The sequence below is a fragment of the Vidua chalybeata genome, chromosome 9 (genome assembly GCF_026979565.1).
Source record: "Vidua chalybeata isolate OUT-0048 chromosome 9, bVidCha1 merged haplotype, whole genome shotgun sequence".
In the NCBI taxonomy this organism is placed as follows: Eukaryota; Metazoa; Chordata; class Aves; order Passeriformes; family Viduidae; genus Vidua; species Vidua chalybeata.
The window spans coordinates 7,525,233-7,547,861 of record NC_071538.1 but is presented as its reverse complement, the minus strand read 5'-3'; the positions used below and the strand labels follow the sequence as shown (position 1 = coordinate 7,547,861).

At 47.1% G+C, this 22,629-nt stretch overlaps 1 protein-coding gene across 9 annotated transcripts in view; it reads left to right on the top strand.

The window, feature by feature from the left end:
• Positions 1-2,564: 2,564 nt before the first annotated feature.
• NFIA (nuclear factor I A) overlaps positions 2,565-22,629 on the top strand; it is a 249,925-nt gene continuing 229,860 nt past the window's right edge. For 7 of the 9 annotated variants that reach the window (XM_053951095.1, XM_053951096.1, XM_053951094.1 and 4 more), the window contains exons 1-2: positions 2,711-2,820; positions 8,347-8,878. In XM_053951095.1, coding sequence (XP_053807070.1) covers positions 2,794-2,820; positions 8,347-8,878 — 559 coding nt within the window. In that variant the 5' untranslated portion in view covers positions 2,711-2,793. Of the gene's footprint in view, positions 2,821-8,346; positions 8,879-22,629 lie in introns of all 9 variants that reach the window. The other 2 variants (XM_053951098.1, XM_053951097.1) reach the window with 1 other exon arrangement.

The following is a 22,629-nucleotide window of genomic DNA, read 5'->3' as shown; positions in this document are numbered from 1 at the left end:
GGGGGATGTCCGTGAGCCCCGCCGCCCCCCGGTGCGGGTCTCCTGTGCGAATCGCGGCGATTGCGGAAATACGCGGGGGCGGGGGGGAGGAGGAGGTGGAGGAGAAGAGGAGGAGGGAGGTGGGCGGGAGGCTGCCGAATCGCTCGTAACTTCTGCAAAGTCCCGGGCACTGGGAGCCCACCCGGCAGAGCGTAGAGAGGCGGCGGCAGCGCCCGGGCGCGCCCGCCCCGACCCCGGCTCGCCCCGCGCCGCAGCCACCAAAAGCCCCAAATCAGCCCAAAACCCACGGGAAGAAAAAATCCCAACACATCCCACCTAAGAGCCGGCGGCAGTTGGCTGCGGCGGGTTTTCCCTTCCGGTTCCCAACGGCTGCGAGTCGATTTTAGCCATAAAAAATATAAAAAATTGCGAAGAGATAAAAAAAAAAAAAAAGAAGAAGAAAGTGCCGCCAGCCGCCAGAGCCCGCAAAGTTTCTCTTGCGCTGTTATCTCTGTTATCCCTGCCCGTGGGACGCGGCGACGCTTAAACTCCTGGTTTTGTATTTTTAACCCGATTCCCACGCTTTCGCAGAGGGAATTCGCTATTGTCTGCGCGGGGTCTGGGCGCGGAGGGTGCGCGGGCGCGCAGGGCTGCGCCGCAGCTGCCTTTTTTTTTTTTTTTTTTTTTTTTAATTTTTTTTTTTTTTTTTTTTGTCAGGGATTTGAGAAAACCGCTGAGCTTGACAGATTCCCCCGCTTTCCCCCCTCCCCGCCCGTACGTGCGCGCCGGCTCCGTGCGCGCCGTCTGGAGCGCCCGCGGCCGCGCACAAAGAAACGCGCCCGGGCGCGGGATGTGACGGACCGCGGCGGGGACCAATGGGCGGGGCTGGTCGTTGTGACGTCACCGAGAGATGCCCAATCAGCGCCGGGAGTGGGTGTTGCGACGTTTGAACTCCCCCGGGGGGAGGGGCGCGCCTTTTTTTTCTTTTTTTTTTTCCCTCGGTTTTTATTCTCTCTCTTTTTTTTTTTCTCCTCTTTTTATTTTTTTCTCTTTTTTTTTTTCCCTCCTCTTTTTTTTTTTTTTATTCTTTTTTTTTTTTTTTTTTGCCTTTTCCGCCGAAGTTGGCGGCGCCCCGCGGGGACGGGGCCGCTGGAGGGGCCGGAGCCTCGGAAACCTCCGGATTTAGCACCCAAAAAAAAAAAAAAAAAAAGGGGGGGGGAGGGGAGAAGAAGAAAGTAAAAAAAAAAAAAAAAGAAAAACCTTTTTTATTAAAAAAAAATCCCACGTTTAAAAAATTATTTATTTTTTTAAAGCGTGCTTAGAAAACGCTGAGTTGGGAAAAATGAGGATAACTTGAGCGCCCACCCGTTTAGCGCTCAAATATTCTGGGGTGGGGGAAGGTGCTTTCGCTCTGCTCGTATTTATTTTTGGGGGGCGGGGGTGTCCTCGGCTGCGGAGGGGCTGCACTTGACCGTGGCCCCTGCCTAGAGGGCGCAACCAGCCGTCCCGCGGCCAAAAGTCTCCCGAAGGGCGCCAAAAGTTACTTAAAAGATAATGCTGGAAACCGCAAAAGGCTGGGAACGGTGCGGCACGGGCGAGTGGGGGACACAACCCACTCCCCCTCCACCTCCGAAATAAGCTGCGGGAGGGGATTTTTCCTCCTTTTCCCCTACAGATAGGATTTTTTTTCCCTGCGTGTGTCGTCGTCGTCCCCCCCCCCCCCCCCCCCCCGCTAAACAAAAAGCCTGTGACTACGCGCAGGGACGCGGGGGTCACCTAAACTGCCTCCGGCATCAGTGGAAAACGCTATTCCCAAGGGTAGAGGGGGGGACACACCACCCGGGACACCCTCCGAGTCCCCAGGAGCGGGCTGGAGAGCATCCAAACCCCAAACCCAAACGTTGCGGGTGCCAAGACAATGCGCTCCAGAAGTGTCAGGAGGCGCGGGGGTATTTTTAATTTTAAGCGCTTCACTTTTAGATTTCATAAGTAAGAAAGAGGGGGGAGTGCGATGTGCCGATGAATTTATGTGTTGCTATTTTTTAGAAGAAAATTTTTATTTTTTTTAAAGTGGAATAAGCACCCTTGATTCTAAAGCGCTTGATTTAAAATGACAAGTGCCAAAGGGGATGGGGAAAGTTGTGGAAGGCAACGCCGCTTCCCCCCCCCCGCCCCGCGCCCCATCCCTCCGTGGTCAAGGGCCGAGCGGAGCCGCAGCCCCCGGGAAGAGCAAAATAAATAAATAAATAAATAAAACCCCAATTATGATAGAAAAATACACAAAACCTCCCCCCGTACAAAGAGGAAAACTTTGAGCCGAGCCCGGCTCGCCTCTCGGCTCCGCGGCTGGCCGCGCTGCGGGGCGGCGGGGCGGAGGGAGGCGGCGGCGCCGCAGCCCCCTCCCCGCCCCTCCCCGCCCCCGCGGGCGGGCGGCGCGGGGCGCGGGGCGGGCGGTGCGCGGCGCAGAGCGGAGGGGCGCGGAGCGGAGCGGAGGGGCGCGGAGCGGGGGCGGCGGAGGGGCGCGCAGCGAGCGCTATGCCTTTAACGGCGCGCGGGGCAGGCATGCCGAGCGCGTAGTGCGGGAAAGTCGAGGCGGGGTTAAAGTTCAGCTCATGGAGCGGCTCCGCGCTGGCTGCAGTTTGGCAGAGTTGGAAATGTGAAAGCAAGAAGCAGGCTCGGGGCTCCCCCTCCTCTCCTCTCTCTCTCTCTTTTTTCCCCTCCTCTCTCTCCCTCTCCCTCTGTCTCTCTCCCCCTCTCTCTCTCCCTCTCTCCCCGCACACGCACACCTCCAAACCGCAGCCCCCCGCAGCAGTCATGTATTCTCCGCTCTGTCTCACCCAGGTAAGCGGCCGCCGGGGCGCGGTGGGGCCGGCGCTGCGGGGGTGCGCGGCCGTGCGCGCCGGGGAAGGGGCACCACCGCCGCTCGCCGAAACTAACTTTGTTGCCTTTCGCTCGCATCCCCCCCCCCCCCCTTCCACCCCCTTCCCGCACGGCCATTTGTGTCGGCACATGGCTAATGGCGCCTACTTATTAATGCTTTAATTAACGGGGGGGGCCGCGCGGGCGCGGTGCTGCGGGACGACCCGCACGGCCCCGCCGTGCTTGGTCATCCGCGATCGATGCCGCCGATGCCGCCGCCCGCGCCGGAGCGCCTCGCACCGCCCCGCACCGCGGCCCCGGGGCAGCGCTGGAGCCGCTGCGCCGCTCCCCGCCCCGGGCACGGCGCGGCCCGCACCCCCCGGCACCGCGCTCGGGGCTCCGCGGGAGCGGCCCCGCCGGCTCCGCGTCCCCCCCAGCGCCCCGGGCGCGGTGAGAGGGACCGTCCCCCGCACCTGGGCTCGCTCCCGCGGTGCGACGCGGTGCGGCCGCCCCCGCGCAGGGCGCCCTCCGCACCCGCGGAGGCCGCCCCAGCCGGGGGGCCGTGCGTGTGTCCCCCCCGCACGGACACCCGCAAACTTGTCCCGCGTGTGTCGCGTGTCCCCCCCGCCACCCTCCCGCCCGCGGATCGGGCCCCGCGGCACTCGGCGCAACTTTTGCGCCCTCCGCTCGCGGCGGGACGGGGCTGCGCGGGGAGTGGAGGCGGGGGTGTCGCTCCGTGGTGCCCCCCGGTTGTGCGGCCGCGGAGCCCCCGGCCCCCCTTTTCCCCGCGCGCTGCTGCAGGACGCTGAATTACACCCCTTCAATTAGCAGGATATAATGGTTTAACGAGGAAATGCTTTGTGGCGGACTCAAACCCCAGATTATTTCCTCCTGCAGGAGATTTTGACTACATTATTCTTATTAATTTAATTGGAATATTTTTTTTCTCCCGGTGAGAAAGCCTCTCCGGGCTCTTTCCGTCGAGAAAAAGGCAAGGAATTGCAGGGAGAGGGGCGGCAGCTTCCCAGGCAGCCCGAAGAGCTGTGAAAGTTTCGTCCCCTTCACCAGTCGCGGTCTCCTCTCTTTCTCCAGCCTCCCCCAAATTTTGGGGTGCTGCCGAGAAAACACCGGGCCGGCGGGGGCACGAAACTCCAAACCGTACACTTGCTCAAAAGGCAGGAGGAAAATGTGAGCAGCGGGAGTTTGCAGAGGATGGGATGCAGCGGCTCCGGGCAGAGCCTGGGCAAAGTTTGTGCCTTTAATTCAACTCTGAGAAATACCTGGTTTTTGTCAGCGCAGCGGCTGCAGGAGGGACCCCCGGACACTCCGTGCAGGGCCCGCAGCGCCAGCGCTCTTGGCATCTCCACGTGGGGCTCCTGGGGCTCAGTAGGCCCAGTCGCATATTAAGGAGAGAAAATAAATCCATGGGCTGGTTGCTCCCTGGCCCAGTCGTGTCCTGTCCCCGTGCCCCCCCCCGCACCAGCATTTTTTTTTTTTTTTTTTTTTTTTTTTAATTTATCAAAAGAAAAGCAGAAAGCCAGGCATGTGCTTTGACTCCGTTAGGAAAATCTGGCATTCTTGCTGCACGTTTGGAAAAGTAATAGGAGGATTAGAGGCCTCCTGACAAACTCTTCCCTCCGAAGGATCAATTAGGTGATTCTGTCATTTTTCCATAGAAAAAGGGGGTGAGCCCTGAGCTATTGCAAGTACTTTCCTATTTTATCATTTCAAGAGCTTTTATTGATACAAGTTTTAGGAAGGATTTTTTTTCTTTTTTTTTTTTCTTTTTTTTTTTTTGTCAAGTTTTGGTTCAGATTTAAAGGGAAGCTCTTGAAAGTGGGTTAGAAAAGGAAAACAAACAGAAATCCTGGTTCTGAGCATATTTATCCAAGCCCTGGAACCAAAATGGCACAAGCATTTTGTGTCATCTGTCAGGAAAAATCCAAACATCGTTCCATTTACATATCTGCTGAGGAGCTAGGAAATAGTTGGGGAACATATGCACGTCTCCTCATAGATTTACAAGCAAATGGATTGTAAAAATATTAGCAAGGGTCGCTGTAGTTGGCTTAATTTCAAAAAGATCTGCAGAAATACATTGTTTCAAAGCCTCCTTTGCAGGATTACATTATCGAAGGCGCCTTTGGGTTGGCGTGGGGGTTCTTTTGTCATAGGGTTTTTGTTTTGTTTTTTTAAACACCTTTTTTTAAGAGCAGAGGAGAATTTTGGGATAAACAGTACAGAACTGTGCGGCCCAAATTTTAGGTGCTGCTTAGAGACAGGCAGCTCTCGGAAGAGCTGTATCCTCAAACTTCGGAGAGGAGTGCAATAAAGAAAACCCCAACTTTTTATTATTGCTCTGCCAGCTTTCCGGTGTCTTTTATTTTTAGGTAACCCATCCAACACTGAGGGGAGAAAGCTAACAGCTTTATCAAATACTTTTAAAGTTTCCCTTCAAGCTAACTTGTGGAAAGGGAAAGATCATTGCCTTTTCTACCAGTTCCTTAAAATCCTGCTATTTTGCAGCGAGGCTGCAGACAAGTTGTTGCACATCTGTTAGCACACTTGCACTGACACATTTCCAAAACTTTTTGGGTTTTTTTGAGGGGTCTGTAGCGCCACTGAAATAAAAAATTGTATTGTGCAGGAGCTGCTGCCCCCCCACCTCCGTCCCCGCATCCAGCCCAGTTCTGTTTGATCAGTCCTGGCTGCTTTTATTTCCACTTGGACTTTGTGAATACCTCAGCGCCGAGATTGAAGCGGTGCGATTTTCCGGAGCAGCGTGTTTACCAAGACACTTTGAAAGTTGGTCTGTTTATGAGTCGTTAACCTTTTCTCCTCATACACCATTTTGAAAAGACACATTAGGGTGTAATAGGGACGTGCACACCTCGCGCCTGAGCAGCAGGGCTTCTCGTTTACTTCGTCCACAGTCTCTGACTTTGCACCAAAAAGCATCTTGGTTTTTTCCCCCCTCCCTTTAAAGTGGTTTAGTGTTTTTTTTAAATGGGTTTTTTTTTGGGTGTTGTTTTTACTTCCCCTTTCAGGTTCACATCGTAGAAATCAGCTTTAGCGCAGGTTAAAGCAACTCTCTCTTGGATGTTATCCAACGCCGAGCCAAAAAAGTCCCGAGCACATGAGATCAGGCAGGACAAAGCGCTGCTTAAAGCAGAAAAGTTAAAATATTTCAGGATGTACCAAGACGTGTTTGGAAAGTGGGAAGGCTGGAAGCGCTGCCCTGGCTCGCTGTGGGCTGTTGAGCCTCTTTGCTCTGTGTACCTTCACAGATAAACTTCCACTTGACAAAAGGCCTTTTTTCCTGGACTCTCCCTGAGTGGGGAAAGGGAAGGACAGAAGGGATCAGGAGGGAGGGTTTATTATTTTTAATAGCTTGTAGGGACCTGTAGTTGTTATATTTTTCTTTCCCCCCCCACCCGCCTGCCCCCCCCTGTGAGAGCTGTTTCTGGTGGGTGAGAGCAGCTCCATGTGCTGGGATTGAGCCTCTCACTTTTTGAATCTGCCGACTGCAAACTCGCAGCAATTTTTTTTTCTTTTTTTTTTTTTTTTTAACTTTATTGAAATCTGAAACTATCATCTTTTCCCGTAGAGGAGGGAGAAAAAAAAAAAAAAAGGAATGTGGCAATCACTGGAGCGATTTATTTTATATTACCTGCTTTTATTTTAATAATCATTCATAGTACTTTGATTGTTGCCGCTCTGCTCTAATGAAATATATTGTGCTGCTAGGAAAGTTTTTAACAATCTGTGTTAAAAATAAATGCAATGGTGCTACCTATAGATTTAAGTATCTATAATTCTGGGACCACTCAGAATAAGTGCAATGAAAGCTTTTGGGGAGTCAGCAGAAGGTCTTGAATTATGACAGGATTTTGCTACTATTGATTTCTCAATTTTTCATAATTTCTGAAAAGAACAATGCAAATTAAAATAAAGTGTTGAAAGGAAGTAAGATGTCTGTTTTAATAACCATATTTGCACGACTCACAATGATTTGAGTAGAAAATGTACTCCATGGGATAATTTAAAAAAAAAAGTTTGTTTGTTAATCTGAAAAATCTCCGATGTTTCCTCGCACAGGGGTGGGTAGCGGGTGGCTTTTCCCATGCTGGGGAAAATGTTGCACAGATTACTTTATTTTTCCCTGCTGGAGGGCCCAATCCTGAGAAAAGCAGGTACTGGAAGCAGGGACGTCCCCAGCAGGCAGCGCTGGATCAGGCCCCATAGGCTGGATATGTTTTTATGTGCAGCCTGGAGTTGGGTCATTCATTTATTCAGGGAAAAAACAAGAAGCATGGCCCCAGTATATTATAATACGTTTTCATCTCTTTAGCTGATTTATGTAATACTTAGTGAGGAAAAAATATAAATCTATATATATGTAATTATTAAAAAAAAAAAAATCGAGGGGTCTTCTTGCCTTTTTGTAGCGTCAGCATAATTTTAATTGCGATTTTTTTTGTGCCAAGGGAGAGGGGTGATCTTTAACTCCTCGTTACACAAAGCAAGCAGTGTCTCTGGATGGCCAAACTAACTTTCCGAGTAGGGCATTTCTTTTAAAATATTTGAAAATCTGACACAATTAATAATTCTTTGCGTATTTGCACAAGTTATGCTACAGTTTTCTGTTACCGCATTTTTCAATTTTTCCTGGTTTTGAGTTTTATTTTTTTTTTAATTTTACAGGAAGGCTCAGAGTTTGACTTTCCCTAATATGCCCAGATAGCAAGTTTTTTCGGTCGTGGTTTTTTTTTTTTTTTTTACTAAATATAAACAAAAATATTTAAAAAAAGATAAATTACAAGGCTTGTTTTTTCTAGGATTTTAGTGTTAGTTATGATTGCGCTCACAGGACAAATCAACCACGGTACTTCTCACTCCCTTCACTGTTTAGGAACCAGAGTGAAAACCACCCTTCATTGTAATTGTATATACAGCTATAGTGGCATTTTACTATTCTGCCGGCTGCTATTTCCAAATATATCTTAGGGAAAGTTTTACTATACTTTAGACTTCCCCATACAAACATTGATTGGCATCCAAATGTTTAGGATTTGCCAAATTGGCGGGCAAACGCTGGCTACACCGCAAGCAGCGGGGTCAGGGAGAGAGCAAAGGGAGATATGCACTCCGCAAGTGGACTTGCAAAGGAGTTTTTGGCTTTTAACTCATTCTGCCCTTTTTAAAATTTTTTTTTTTTTAAAGGTTTGGGGACTGGGGAAAGGGCGCCAGCATTGCACCATCTCCATCTGGGCGCTTGGTTAAAGTTGGACCCTGTTTTTGGGGGGCGGGAGCAGAGGTTTCGGATCGGCGCGGAAGGGAAGCGGGGATGCGGCGGTGGTGGGTTCGGGGTCCGTCACTGAGGGGTCCCACAGCACTTAAAATTTATCAGCACCCTCCCAATTCTCACCATCCCGCAAAAGCCCTGTTTTTGAAGGCTCCTTCTTGATGGTTTCGGTGACATCAACCCTTCTCTGTAACTTTTTTCAGGATGAATTTCATCCCTTCATCGAAGCACTTCTGCCTCACGTCCGAGCGTTTGCGTACACGTGGTTCAACCTGCAAGCCCGAAAAAGAAAATACTTCAAAAAACATGAAAAACGCATGTCAAAAGAGGAAGAGAGAGCCGTGAAGGACGAACTGCTAAGTGAAAAACCCGAGGTAAAGCAAAAATGGGCATCCAGACTTCTGGCAAAGCTCCGGAAAGATATCAGGCCTGAATTTCGGGAGGATTTTGTTCTCACAGTCACAGGAAAAAAGCCTCCGTGTTGCGTTCTTTCCAATCCAGACCAGAAGGGCAAGATGAGAAGAATTGACTGCCTTCGCCAGGCAGATAAGGTCTGGAGGTTGGACCTTGTTATGGTGATTTTATTTAAAGGTATTCCGCTCGAAAGTACTGATGGCGAGCGCCTTGTAAAGTCCCCACAGTGCTCTAACCCCGGGCTGTGCGTACAGCCCCACCATATAGGAGTTTCTGTTAAGGAACTCGATTTATATTTGGCATACTTTGTGCACGCAGCAGGTAAGTGCCTTTCTCTACCACCTTCTCCAACTTTTCGGTTATCTCCGTGCCGGGTGCCGTGCCCCTGCGGCGGCTGCATGAGCTGGGGAGGGAACTGGGGATGCCGGTTATTGCTCTCCCGGGGTGGCGAGGAGGGTGCCAAAACTCCCCCCCTCACTTTTATTTATTTTTTTTTTTCCATGGGGTTTTTAAGGTGCAGCCACATAAAAGTGGCTCTTGTTTCCCACGGTTAACAGCATTTCGGACATTCTTCACAGGTGTTATCCTAAATGTTGTCCTAGGAGAGCTCACAGCCGGACACGGCTTCTTTATCCTAATTCTGGGGGAAAGCAGATAGATTTTGATTTAATTTTTTTTTTTTTTAAATAAAGTTTGCATATGTTATACACAAAGTTGTCCAGGAGGGCTAGAGATGCCTGAGGCCTGTGGGTCAGGATTACCAGGTATCCTCAACCCACAGTGATGAGATGGGGAATGTAAATCCTGCAGGATTGGAGGGAAAAGAGAAGACACTTCCCTTGATAGCAAACCTAGTCATCAGGTCTGAGTGGGCATGAAACAAACCTCTGGGTAACCCTAGGGGGAAAAGGAGACATTTAAACCCCCCGAAATATCACAGTTTATGCACCTAAAAGCTAAGCAGGTCTTGAAAAAAAAATCCTGAATTGACAATATTGTGCTTATGAGGAAGGGCTGAGGTGTTTTAACGTGTGATGGAAATCTTGGGATCCCAGACTCCAACTCAAAGTATGCTCTGCCTGCGGCATGACTCGGCGTGCTCAGAGGATGTGTAGTATGTTGACTGGGTAGAATAATATGCTATTGTAGTTCTCCTGAGTGATTGTAGTGCAGAAAAACGTGTGTGTGTGAAGTGCAATGCCCCGAGTTTCATGTATGGGATGTGTGGGTCCCCCAGCATATCCTGACTTGTGAGCTGAGGAGCTGGACAGGCTGGAAAAACAGAGGAGCAGGGGGGAGAGGAATGATATTAGTAGAAACCACTTCTGTATAAATATTTATCGGTAAGAAAACCAAGCAAATTACAGCCCAGGGAGCCTGCGTTTCCCATGCCAACTTCTTTCAGAGGGTCTTGCAGAAAGTTTTGGCTTCCCCAAAGTTTTTCTGTGCTGAGTCCCTGCCATGGTTGTTGCGTTAGGCAATGTCGCCGCTGGGATTTTACAGATATGATCCTTGTTCGGAAATAACTTTTGAGTATCCTCATGGTATTTCCTACAGATAAGCTGCAGCATTTACTTTGCACTTCGGTGTGAGGTGGTAAATCATACTGTACATTTATGGTGAAAGGGAAGTAGGCAAATATTGAGGAAAATTATTTATTTACTCTGCGCTTTATTATGGCCACCGTAAAGGAAGCGTTATGGATAAATGGCTAACTGAAGGGAGCTTTGGGCTGGGGCATTTCAGGTCACCTCCCGTTCCATCACCAACCCCGCAGGGACCATGGACTCACATCCCTTTTGTCTGCCTCAGTTTCCTCCTCCGCATTTTGGAGTGGGGTGATAAATTTAAAATGCTTTGATATACAAATAGAAGCTATAAATGTCTATTTACTGATCTACAGCACACAGGTTTTTATTATTTGGATTTATATATAGTGTGATGCGGTAAATACTGATCCATATTGTATTTCCCAGGCCCTCCGTGGAGCGCCCAAATCGTTGACAGAAACCAACAGTCTTGGCTTAGATTGCACATAGGGTCACAGAAATGTAGGACGGGGAGAAAAGGACCAAACCCAAGGGTGGGAGTATTTCGGGGAGCTTCAAGGGATCTCTCCGTGTTATAACAGTCAGGCAATAGACGTTATAAAAGTTCAATATTGTGATTAGGGATATACCATCTTATCAGTACGCTGGTGGCAAACAGTAGTCTTGATAGCGAACTGTTATTTATTCCTGCCGTCATCATCAACAGGCAGCGATCGCACCGATTGTCCTTTGGTCTCGGTGTTTGCCGCGGAAACTCGGCTCGAGGCCTCGGCACGGTTTTTTGGGGTTAGATTTGGGGATTTGTGTGAGCAGCCGCGCGCCCATGCAGAGCGCACCGCGCCGTGTTTTCGGCCGTTGTTTGCTGATTGCACGCATTGCATTGTGCTCTCGATGCAGGAGTGTGTGCTGGCATATTCCTGCTAAACCTCGTCGGGGAGGGGGACAAGATGTTTTTTGGGAGGTGGCACAGCGTGGTCGCTGTCTGTATGGCTTCACAGAGGTGTACCGAAAGCCTTGCGTAGAGCTACCTCTTTTTCTTCCCCCTTTTTTTCCCGTTTTTTTCCCCCCTCCGATGTATCCCAGCAGTCTTTGTTACACCTGAACATTGGCCAAGTTGACAGCCATTGGTTCCCGCAGACCCGCAGTAATGGCAGCTTGTGCCGGGTGCGCAACAGGAAAATTACAAAAGAAAAAAATATTAAGGGTCCTTTGTCTCCAACTCCATCAGACCTCGCTCCCCAAATGTATGGACCATGTATTTATAAGGAGGAAGTCGCCAGCGCAAATATTAGGTAGGCTGGTCAACTTACATATAGCGGATTTGACAAGCATCTGCTATAGTACAGAAGATTTGTAAACACTAAACAATGTTTTTACCTCCTTAAAAGTTTTGAGAAGTTGCCAGTATTGGCAGGAGGCACAGACTCCGAAACGTGCTTGAAGATACGTGCCAAAACCATTGTGACCTTTTCACCCATAGTGCTCGCTTCTCTTTTTCTTGTGGGTTTTTTTTTTCCCCCACTTTTTGTCTTCTTTTCTTGGGGGGAGTATTCTGTTCCAAGATGTCCTTATTCGAGATGACTTCAGCAGCAAGATGTCCCTTTCCTTCTAAACATGTAGGATAATTATTGCTTTGAATCCACGCTTTTCCTTCAGTAGGCACTATCATCTGTAAGGGAACACATGTGCACAGATTTAAATAGTGCTTCTTACAAAGCTACTGAAATCAATTATTCTCTTTAAGAACTGGCTAGAAAGAGAAAACAAAAATATGCAAATAGGCAAACTACATGTCATTTTCATTAAAAGGATAAAAAAAAAAGAAATTAAAAAAAAAAAAGAAAAAGGAAAGGAAGATCGGTGCTTTGTGAATTAGAGGTTGACCAAAAAATGTATTGAAATCTAGAGTATTGCTCTCAGTTTGCAGTTTCTAATCTGCTTAACTAAAAGCAGGCGGTATTTTCATACCCTGAACTTGGGTTTGCTTTTTAGTTTTCACTTATTCTGCTCTTGTATCAAATGACAAGTTGGAAACCATTGTGGCAAACCGTTTTCTTTGTGGGAGTCGAACAGTAAAGCTAATTTATGACCGGTCCTTTACCAGATGATCTGTATCAGAATCTACAATATACTAGGCACGTGGCAAGGTCACAATTTAAGTTGTTAAGGTCACAACCTTAGCCACCAGGCATTTGACCTTTTAGATAAAGTTAACCTTTGTTCATTAGTAGGCACTCAACCGAGAACTTTCTGGAGTTTTTTACTGCTTTGGAGTTCCTCCTGCTAATGTGGTCAGATTGGAGAATAGGATCGCAATAGAAGTAGTTAAATTTTCTGAGAGGTCACAGTTTTTAGAGACTTCTCCAGTGGCCGAAGCGGGATAGTGGGCCAGGAGGCGATGCTGCAATGCCCGGTTTATTTTTTTGGCCGGCCATCGTTATGCGCTTCGGGCGAGAATTAAACTCGCGAGGTATTCATGGCAGAGAAAATCTTTTAATCTTTCAGAAGGGCATATAAAAATCCCAAATTTAAGAAAAAATTTGGGGCTAGGTTTTATTTACGTAAACTCATTTTTCTGTTCACGTTTAGACTCGAAGGCAGCGAAGGTGCCAGAACTCATCCTTATTTTTGTGACTGAAAATTTACTTAACTTTTAGATATGCTCTGCAGCTAATTGCTGGGCAGTGGTATATAGCACATGACCTTGAACTTTAAGCTCGACCCATTTTATGTTCCCGTCAACAGACTTAAAATATTCTCCTTGGACGACCATAAAGAGGCATCGATGGGAATAACCCAAAGATGGGTTAATGCAGCAGCCCCCGTACCCGTGGAGGTTTCGGGGGGTCTGAGAGATACCCGAGGCTTTGCACAGTAATCTTTTAGTACAATTGGTATTGATTGTTGCTGCATTAATCCTGTTAATAGCCGCAGCCGGGCCGGGTGTCGCAGGGGTGGCAGAGGTGTCCTGACAATACCGTACGTCACTGAAAGAGCTGTCGCAGCGCCTTGAACTCCTGATCGCTGCTCTGCAAAAGTGGAGCGTTCGACGGTGGAAACTATTGCTGGCTCATACAGAAACACACACCATATTGTTTACTTAATTATGCCGGAGCGAAGGCTCATTTTTAATTATTTAGCTGACTTTCTCGCTCTGCTCTGATACCACATTTATTATTTAATTTGAAATCAAAAGGGCTTGCGCTCCCGTTAGTTTTTGATGCGTTTTACTTTTGTTTTGGCTACGTTATTGTCATTCCATCGTACGGTAATCCAGATAGCCGTGATATGCAGATTGGCCAGATGGTCATGTTAACAGATTGAGAACCTACTTCCCACTGCTAAAGAGCAGGTGTAAGATCAGTGGGCTTTTTTTTTTTTTTTCTTCTCCTTTCCTCCAAAGTTTCAACCAAAATGCTCTTTAGACAGATCATAATGGTACTTAAAAAGGAGCACATTTCAAATGGTGTTTGTTCTGTAGAGATAATGCGTAATGTATATGTCATTTTTACGCCTATCTGAAGACTTTTAAAGCATCCATGACATTCCCTCCACCTATAATGCTTTGAAAAACCTAATTCCAGCTCATGGCTGTTCCAGCCTATATCCAAAACTGTCCTTAAAGTTCTTTTCTGCAGACAGATTGCATTTACTCTTACCATAAAATCACTTAAGGCAGCTTCGCAGCAGGTATCTCACACGTGTTCCCTGCACAGGGCTCCCAATATATGCCCAGGAGAACCTGAGCAGATCAACGGTCAGCTGAGATTTTAGTGTTTCCGGGCTGATAGAGTTGTTTTTCTGCTCCATTATTTTTTGCCAAAGTGAGACATCTGTAGCTTTAAAGAAAAAAAGTGACACTAAGACATCTCACAGTATTTCTGCCCTCAAGGAATAAAAGGAGAAGGCAGATTTTGTGTTGTTTTAGCCTTACAAAAAGTACCCATAAAAAGTCAGTGGTGGGAGCCTGGGTCTCTATGTCAGTCAGGAGAGGTGAGGAGAGGACAGCCACAGCTCTTCAACACCCCAAATTTCATGCACTCACCTATCGTGGGCATGCATGAGACACGGCGACCTACACACCCCGCGTGGCGCAGAGAGATATCCCCATCTTTGGATGTTCTCCTCTTTGGGGAGCGGGACTGGCTGCTCGCTGCAGCCACGAGCAGGGTGGGAGCTGACAGAAGCAGGATTTAGGTGGGACAACTGCTGTCCCTGTGCGGGTGTAACTGAGCCGGTGAGTATCCGTGATAATTCAGATACTAACTGGTGCGGCACTCGGGACGGCCTGCTCTATCACGAACTCCTGGCAGGAGTTCAGTCATGTGGTTTAGCTTTTCCCTTTCTCCAACAACAACAACAGCAACAACAAATAAACACGGGATAAAGGCGTATTTCATATGCCTAGGATGTTTTCCAGGTGATGGGTTTGCGCAGTATAAGGGTGTGTTATTTCCATGCCTCCTTGCTTCGAGGTGCAGAAGCAGGAGAAGCCTGTGAGTGGTAAGAAAGTTGCCCAATGCTTCTGGCTTTTCTACAAGCAACTGCACTTTTATATTTCCCTTCTTTTCCACCCAATGATGAATAGCATTAATTTAGATCTATTTAAGGCGAGTGTGGGAGAAACCACAATCTTTGTTGTGGTCACTGCTGTACACAGCGGGGCTGAATGTTTCTCTTGGTTGAGGCCTCAAAGCTGAATCTGGAGAACCCAAAACATCGTGTCAGCTTTTCAAACCCTTCAAAGAGACAGTGGAATCCTAATTGTTCATAAAACCCGCTATTTACTATTACAATTATGTATTTTCTCCCCATTCGCATGTAAAGGAAAGGGCATCCCTTGCTTTCTGTGCCCTGAGCTTCTTCACAGCTCCTCCTTCTCCTCCCCCTGATGCTTCTGGTTCAGGCACTGGTGAGGATTTTACAACCAGCAAACAAATTCCAACCCGCTGCTCCAAAATGCCTCAACCCCTCCCCAAAAGCCTGCACTTTTCTACACCTGTGGGACCCTCCAGGCCTCAGGGACTGTCCCCAGCAAAATGAATTTGGGGCATCCTCACTGGGAGCCATGGATCTGGCTCTGCCCCTGCTCATCTCCTCACAGACAAGGGCTGGAGCTGATGATTAAATTACAGGCTGTAAATTCAGGGGAAATTATTTTAGCCTCCTAACAGCAGCCGACCCAGACATTTCCTTATGCCAGTGAGGGCTTGTGGTAGATAAACCTTGTTGGTGGACTAAAATTCATTTTAATTGCTTTGGTTTTCCCATTCATGTGGTGCATCCGCATCTCTGGTTGTTGTTAATTCTCTCCTGCATTTATGGGAGCCACCAAAAACTGTGACTGAAATCAACACCTGGGTCGTGGTACCTCAGATGTGTGGGGCAGTTTTATCCCAGCAAGTTCATCTGGGGCTTGCAGCATTTTATCCCAAATTGCAAGGGCAGTGCCTGGAAGAACCCGTCATCACAGTGTGATTAATTTCAAAGAGAAAAAAGAGTATTTATATATATTAAGTGTTTCTAGCTACCATTGCCCCATGTCCTTACCCCAGGGGTGGATGTAAGGCACCTGAGCTCAGCCCTGTGTGTGGCACCATCGTGGCTCGGGATGTAGCAGGATGTGGCACGTAGAGCGGGTGGATTTGGGCTGGATTTGTAGCCGCTGCCTGTAAAACACACGAGGGCCTCCATTTTGTGTGCCAGGCTCTCACGTGCGAGTCAAAATGGAGAGCGGCGCGGTTGAGTTCGGCCTAGAGCGAAGCGTGTGGGCTCGTGTCGCCCACGATCCCGGTGCCGCCACAGTGCACCCAGACCCACAGCAAGACCCAGGTGGGGTATCCTGGGCTTGTACATCCATTGGCTCCTCCTGAAGGGTGTTGATCTCTTCTCCATTAATACCCACCCTCCCAGTCCGAGTGCTGTCCCGGTGTCACGGCCGGGGCCAGTGCGAAGGCCCCGGGGAGTCGTTCCTCCTTCCCGTGGGTATCGGCACACATCAGTGCCATTAGATCAGTGAGATAACATCAAGACGGGTTTAATGACAAGCTCTTCTGAAAGTTTCCTGGACTTTATTGTTCATAACTTGGACCTGAGTCGGGTTATTTACACATGAGGATTAAAAAGCTGCAAACAACTGTGTGATTTTTAGGGGCTGAAAGTAATTAGCATATGTGGGTAGGAGGATACACGGCCTGTCTGCGTTCCTTTAAAATATAAATCACAGTTATTTAATTATGCTTGGAGAGGGCAGATTTAAGGATATACTGCAAAATGCATTACCTATTATACCAACACGATAATCTTATTAACCTTGCTTTCTACTTTTTAATTTTATTGTGCACCCTGTACAACTCTTATGATATCAAAAATAATTACTTGGAGAATACATGATGTCAGAGGTCCAATATGACATTTATCTTCACAGTGAGGAGACGGCTCCCTTGTGCATTGCATCGCAGCTCGGGAGGCACTCGGCAGGTCCACACCAGGGGGAAGGAAGCAGAGATGGGTGTCATCAGCTGCTCTTTAATGCACATAAATGTGTTTGCAGATTTGTGTTGTAACCGAGGGATGGCTTGACCAAACTTGAGGCAATTCAGCATTTTGAGGCCTTCTAAATTATGTTTTACTTGCTCATGCCATACGATTCCCATAGGTGAGCCAATATCTCAGGGCAGCTCCATGCATTCAGCCCCAGTCCCAATTGGATCTCCTATTAAACCCTAAATTCTCCATCCCATGCCTCTTTTTTTCTTTTTTTTTTTTTTAAACCATCTCTCCTAATGTTTAAGATGTGTTGATATTTCCCCCTTTATTTTGGGATGGAATGGGTGAGGGTGGGGGGAAACAAATACCATAATAATATCCCTTTTCAGAAGAATATAGTTTAATTTTGTGTGTGCGTGCAGCAGCTGCCATTGGCAAGCTGTCGTCTTTGTTGCCATGGGCTTTTTTTTTTGGCATGCGTGCCAGAACATGATTGGATGTTTCAGCGTGTTCATGTTTTGGGGTAAGATATATCTGTTGTAAAGCAAAAAATCACCATGGGCTTGGTAGGTATCCAAAGTGGGGTTATTTGGCCAGGTGAACAGGCTGTGCTGGTGAGTGTGGTACCTGGTGGTTGTTTGGTCAATGAGAGAAAATTTGCTGGTGCTCTGGATTTTTGGATGATGTAAAAAGGTGGTTTAAAAGCATCACAGAAGGGTGTATCACTGAGGTCTCCTCCAGCGGGACACCCTCAGGGTGCAGTGGGAAGCCCCTGGTGTTACCTGGGGGGACTGCTCAGTGGGTTTCTCCTTCCCATCTCACCTGGTGCATGGGGAGGTTGTGTCCATCCCCAGCTCTTGCTGTGACTGTGGGGAGCTGGATGGTGGCACAGAGAGGTGCCCAGACGGGTGGAACACACCTTCCACAGGTGTAAAACCAGCATGGCATTCACCCATGAGAGCTGCAGGTGACAGCATATCCTCCAGACCTGCCAGCATGTCACCGAGCTCTGGCCACAGAGAGGTAGCTAGTGTTGTTTCTGCTGCTTGGTTTAATCCATTTGTCATACCCATGATATGACCATAGTTTCAGTATCTAAACAAACTCTAAACCTGTTCTGCGCTGTACTCTGTGCTGTACATCTCTCTTCTCATCCCAGCCACTGTCACCCCGCTTTCAGTACAGTTGGACTCGGCATTCTTAAAGATTTTTTCTAACCCAAACAATTCCATCATTCTAAGTAGCACACAATGGGAAAGCAGGAGTGCTCTTCAGCCCAGGAAATCCACCATGCATGGATTGTTAGGTTGCAAAATGCATTTTCAAACTCATGAGGAGTATTTCATAGAAAGGCATCTCCTTACTGCTAAACTCTGGAAAGCCCCTGGCAAGGGGAAAGTTTTCGGCTCTGTGCACAGTCTGCCGAAGGCTTCAGGAGAAACAAGGGGTGAAGAGCTAAACAAAAAGTGTTGGGACAGCCTCTTTCATGCTGTGTTTTTCTGCATCTACCACTTTAATCTTGTGCATGAGGGACAGATAATGAGCTGCCTGAGCTTTGTAATAAACATCGTGTCTGGTTAAATCACCATTTTTGTGTTTAAAATACCTTGTAATACACTGAACGAACAGGGATGCACTCCTGCAAAGGTATCAAAAGACAAGTTAGATAGTTGCTACATTTATTGTCAAGATAAACAATAATTTTGAAGATTTTAAAGCAAAAATACATTGTCAAACAGATTTCATCCTAAGGGTACTCACTTGAAATTTGTCTGATCTTTTTATCTAATAAGGTTTTAATTTGATAAAAAGAAAATGGCCAAATCCCCGAGTGATGCTGGAAACATAGGGTAAAATTTAAATTTAATTCAGGTTTGGTTGTTTTTGTTTTTTTCTTTTGAGGCCAAGTAGTTTCAAGTAAATCAGAAGAATGAATTCTTTGTATTGGGATGCTTTTCTCAAGCCCAGCTATTGTTGGGATGCTTTTAGGGAGGATAGCCACTGCAATGCTTTTATTGTGTGGTGATGAGGACTTTTCCTGATGCCACAAGGACTTCATTAAAAATAGCCAACAAACCTATTTACGTTCGGGTTTTGTGTCAAAAAGGGAAAAGTAGTTGCTTATCTAAAAAAGCAAGTCCTGCATAACTTCATGTGGAAGTTCCACAAGCAGTTTGCCTGGCTGGGGCAGCACCAGCCTCGGTAGCGGCCAAACCCTCGCGGCGGGCAGAGTGTGGGTATTTCTAGAAAAGTTGGGAAAAACACACAGCAATCAGTTGAGAGTGGGATTTTTTGTGGTCAGGAATTTTTTTTTTTTTTCTTTTTCTTAAAGAAGGGTATCACCTTCAACAGTTCTGATTTGGGTTCTTCCCAGGCAGATGCCTTTACAAACACCCAGCCACGGAGCTTGGTGCTGTTTGGGGGTGCACGCTTGTGTCTCAGAAGCGTATCTTCAAGGTGTCTGTTCTTTCTAACCTAGACGTATAAGCATGATTTCTAGGCAAAATAATGTGTTCAACTCCCACTTCAATCATGGACATCGTTTCTTTTTCAGTCAAAAGCTGGAGGGCAAAATCATGGTGAGAACTGAGCGGACCAGTTGTTTTCCATGTGCGTGGTCTTTAGTAATAAACTCTCCCCTAGAAGAGTGAGGTGTGTCTCACGGTGAGCAGCCCCAGGGTGTGAAGCTCTGTGTCTGGGGGATGTGGATGTTACGAGCAGTGTCCCCATCCCATCCCAGGGCTAGGTTACCTGCTGTGGTCCTGTATGGTGCAGAGGGAGGGACAGTTTGTGTGCTCCTATCTCCCTGCAGCCTCCTGAAGTTTGCTGTGGACATGGCCCTGGACAAAAGCAAATACAGAGAGTTTTCATTCCTGAATGTCCTGTTGGTAGGGTAGGTTTCTATGAGATGGGTCACTATGGAATTGTTGCTTTTTCTCCCCATTCCTGCCTGGATCTCTTCCCAGTTTTGCCTTTTACAAGCGGCTTTGTTTGCCCAGGCTTGGGGCTGAGTTACCTTGGTTGCGCGATGCCTTCATCATGAATTTGTGCAGTTCATCCCAGTTTGGGGCTCTGGGAGTTCCAGGAGTGGCCAAAGGGAAGGCAGGAGCACCTGTGATGCAAAGTCAGGATACACAGGGCATTTGGAAAGAGTTAAATGAGTCAGAGTTTGAAAAGAAAATGGGACACTTCTGTCCACACAGTTCCAAAATACAGGGCAGCGATGCCTTGAGCTGATAAACAGATTTTGAAAGCCTCAAAAAAACTTTTTCTGGTTGCAGAAGCAGTATTTAATATTAACAATATTTCCTCATTAAAAAGGGTGAGGGATTTGTCAGACAGTCTTGCTCATGTGCGTGGTTTTTTTTATCAAGTTTTGTCTACCTTAGCTTAACTTCTCCAGGGAACTTTCCAGCTCTGTGCTGGGGTTACTGGTGTGGTTCAAGGATGGGTCAGTGGCCATGGAGGCTTTTAACATTTTAATTGCCTTCCTCCACTGATTGTGACGATGACCTGTTTGTTTGGCTTATATCTCTTTTTCATATTTTTTAAAAAAGGGCGGAAAAAAAGAAAACAAAGGAAGTACAGTGCTGTGCACAGAACAGTTATTAAAAACAGTTGGGAAGCATATAAAAGGTACTGTTTGTGTGAGAAACGGGACAGCTGTGATGGTCTATTGGGAAAGTGTGTACAGATGGTGGTAGGGAGGGGAATGATGACTACATGGCTGATAAATGAAATACAAAAAGCATTAAATTGGTGATCTTTTTAAAGAGTACACTTTTGGTGAGCATTTTTGGTGCATCATTAGGGCTCTTTGTCTGCCTCTTATTTCGCCAGGAAGTGCGACTATCGCCGCACATTTGTGCCTCTGATTTTGTTTACAAATAAGGAGCCTGTTTAATAAATCACATACCATGGAATTATTAAAGAAGATAATTAAACACACGGGTTTTTCCTACATTGGGAATGGGCATGGGATCGTCCTATAAAGACCTGACAATACCACAAATACAGTTGGGCTCAAATTAGTACGGTAACACGTGGGATTTCCTGGAGCCTAAACAGATTTCTTTGTTTTGCAAGAAGTGGGGCCGACGGCGTGAGCCGGGTTCAGGGACGGAGGTTTTGGCATTTCGAAACCATGGAAGACAAAGCACTTGACATTTTGCCTTTATTTTATATTATCTTACAATCCCAAAGGTGTTGGCACCCAGTGATGAGTGCCCAGCTGTGGTATCTGGGAGTTGCTGAGGCTCCCAGGGGATGTAAGGACTCTCTTTTGGAGCAGGCAATAAGGGGAAGAGGGAATAGAGGAAGAGTTGGAGGTAAAATTTTTCCCTGTAGTTCTTAGGAGAGGGATCATCATCTTCCCATCCTTAGAGCTTTATCCCATCCCTTATGGAGCTTCTTTATCAAGGGCTGCTGGACATTAAGGCAATATCTCTATTTCTGCACACTGCTGTAGAGATGGTCGCTCAAATGCTGCAAACCTCGGCATGGAGAGTTTTTAAACTAATGGGCAAAGTTATCCCCCTCCTCCCAGCATCTCATCCAGTTTCCAGCTGAAATAATTCCCGGTTTCCCTTCGCCTTCCCTCTCACCCACCCGTTGCTTCGTGTTCCTGCTCATTGTTTCTGGGTGCCATCAACAGATGAAAGCATTTTCCTTAATAATAAATAGTCTTTGGTAATGCCGTGCTTTTCCATGACCCAGACGGGTGTCCGGCCGCCCCATGAGCCCCGGCCATGTCATTGTCCCTCCCTCAGGTGACACAGACCAGCGGCAACCTCAGATCCCTGTCTCGGGTGGCTTCAAGTGCTGCAAAAAGGGAGTTCACCAAACCCCCGTAACCAGAATCAACTCACAGGGAATTTTTCCAGGTTTTTTTTGTTGATTGCAGGTTTATTGATGGTCTGAATTTTCTTGATTTACAAACCTTCCAAAACTTCAATATGCCACTTTGGGGATTATTTCTTCTCCTGACACAGTATCACAAACTCCTCTTGTTACCAGATTTGATGAACGACATGCTTCACTGTGCTGCCTTTTGGACCAAGCCAATATTCTTCTGCATTTTCTTGAAACATAGAAAAAAGGAAAGATCTTAAAAAGGTTTAATGTGAAGAAAATGTATGACAACTTGATAGATTGCTTGGGACTTCAGTGTAGTAATTGTATAAAGTAGGTTGCAATTTTTTTTTACAGATGCAATATATTAAAATGAACAATAGACAAAGAGACGTAAAGCACGAGGATGGAGAGACCATCTTGGCCAACCTCTGCAAATTTGTTCCAAATTTCAGTTATTCAATATCAGAAAAACATGTTCATTGCAGTAACACTGTACATTTTCTTGGCTGCTCGAATCTTGATTCATTTAAGGGTTTTTTGTACACCTTGACGTAAATACACTTCATCTTTTTTACCAAGAACACTCTCTGCTACATTTGCAGGACGCAGTGGAGGGATGATTTGGAAATATCCGGGCATGTATGAAATGTCTGGATTTAGAGATTATTCCTTCCAATAAATGTTTTTTATCATTGTGAATGCATTGGTCTCCTCGAGCTTCACTAAGTAGACAATCCAAGAGGTCTCCTAAGAGCTGCACTGGTGGGTACCCAGAGGCAACAGAAACAAGCAGCTGTTCAAGATGCTGCTGTGGTGCCTCTTGGTGATACCGGTCCAAGTTTATTAGTCTTGGCCTTGCAACCTCATCAGCTGCAGATGCAAACAAGAAATGTGGAGGTATCTCTCCCTCTTTGCCGCAGTGCAGAGCGTGTATTGCACAAGGTGTCTGCTTAACCCCTGAGCAGAAAGCCAGATTTCTCTGCCATCTTGCACAAGACTTGTTTAACCCACCATCCCTGAGAGCAGAATTAGGCTCTGAGCTTTTGGGACTGGGTTCTGGATCTCCTCCCTCCAGAGCCTCGTCGGATCAGCCGAGTGCAGAGTCCAGTCCCTGTTATTCAGCTGCTATTTAAGTCTCTCCTTTGGTATGTGCTGCCAGCCATGAGGAGAGGGCACTGA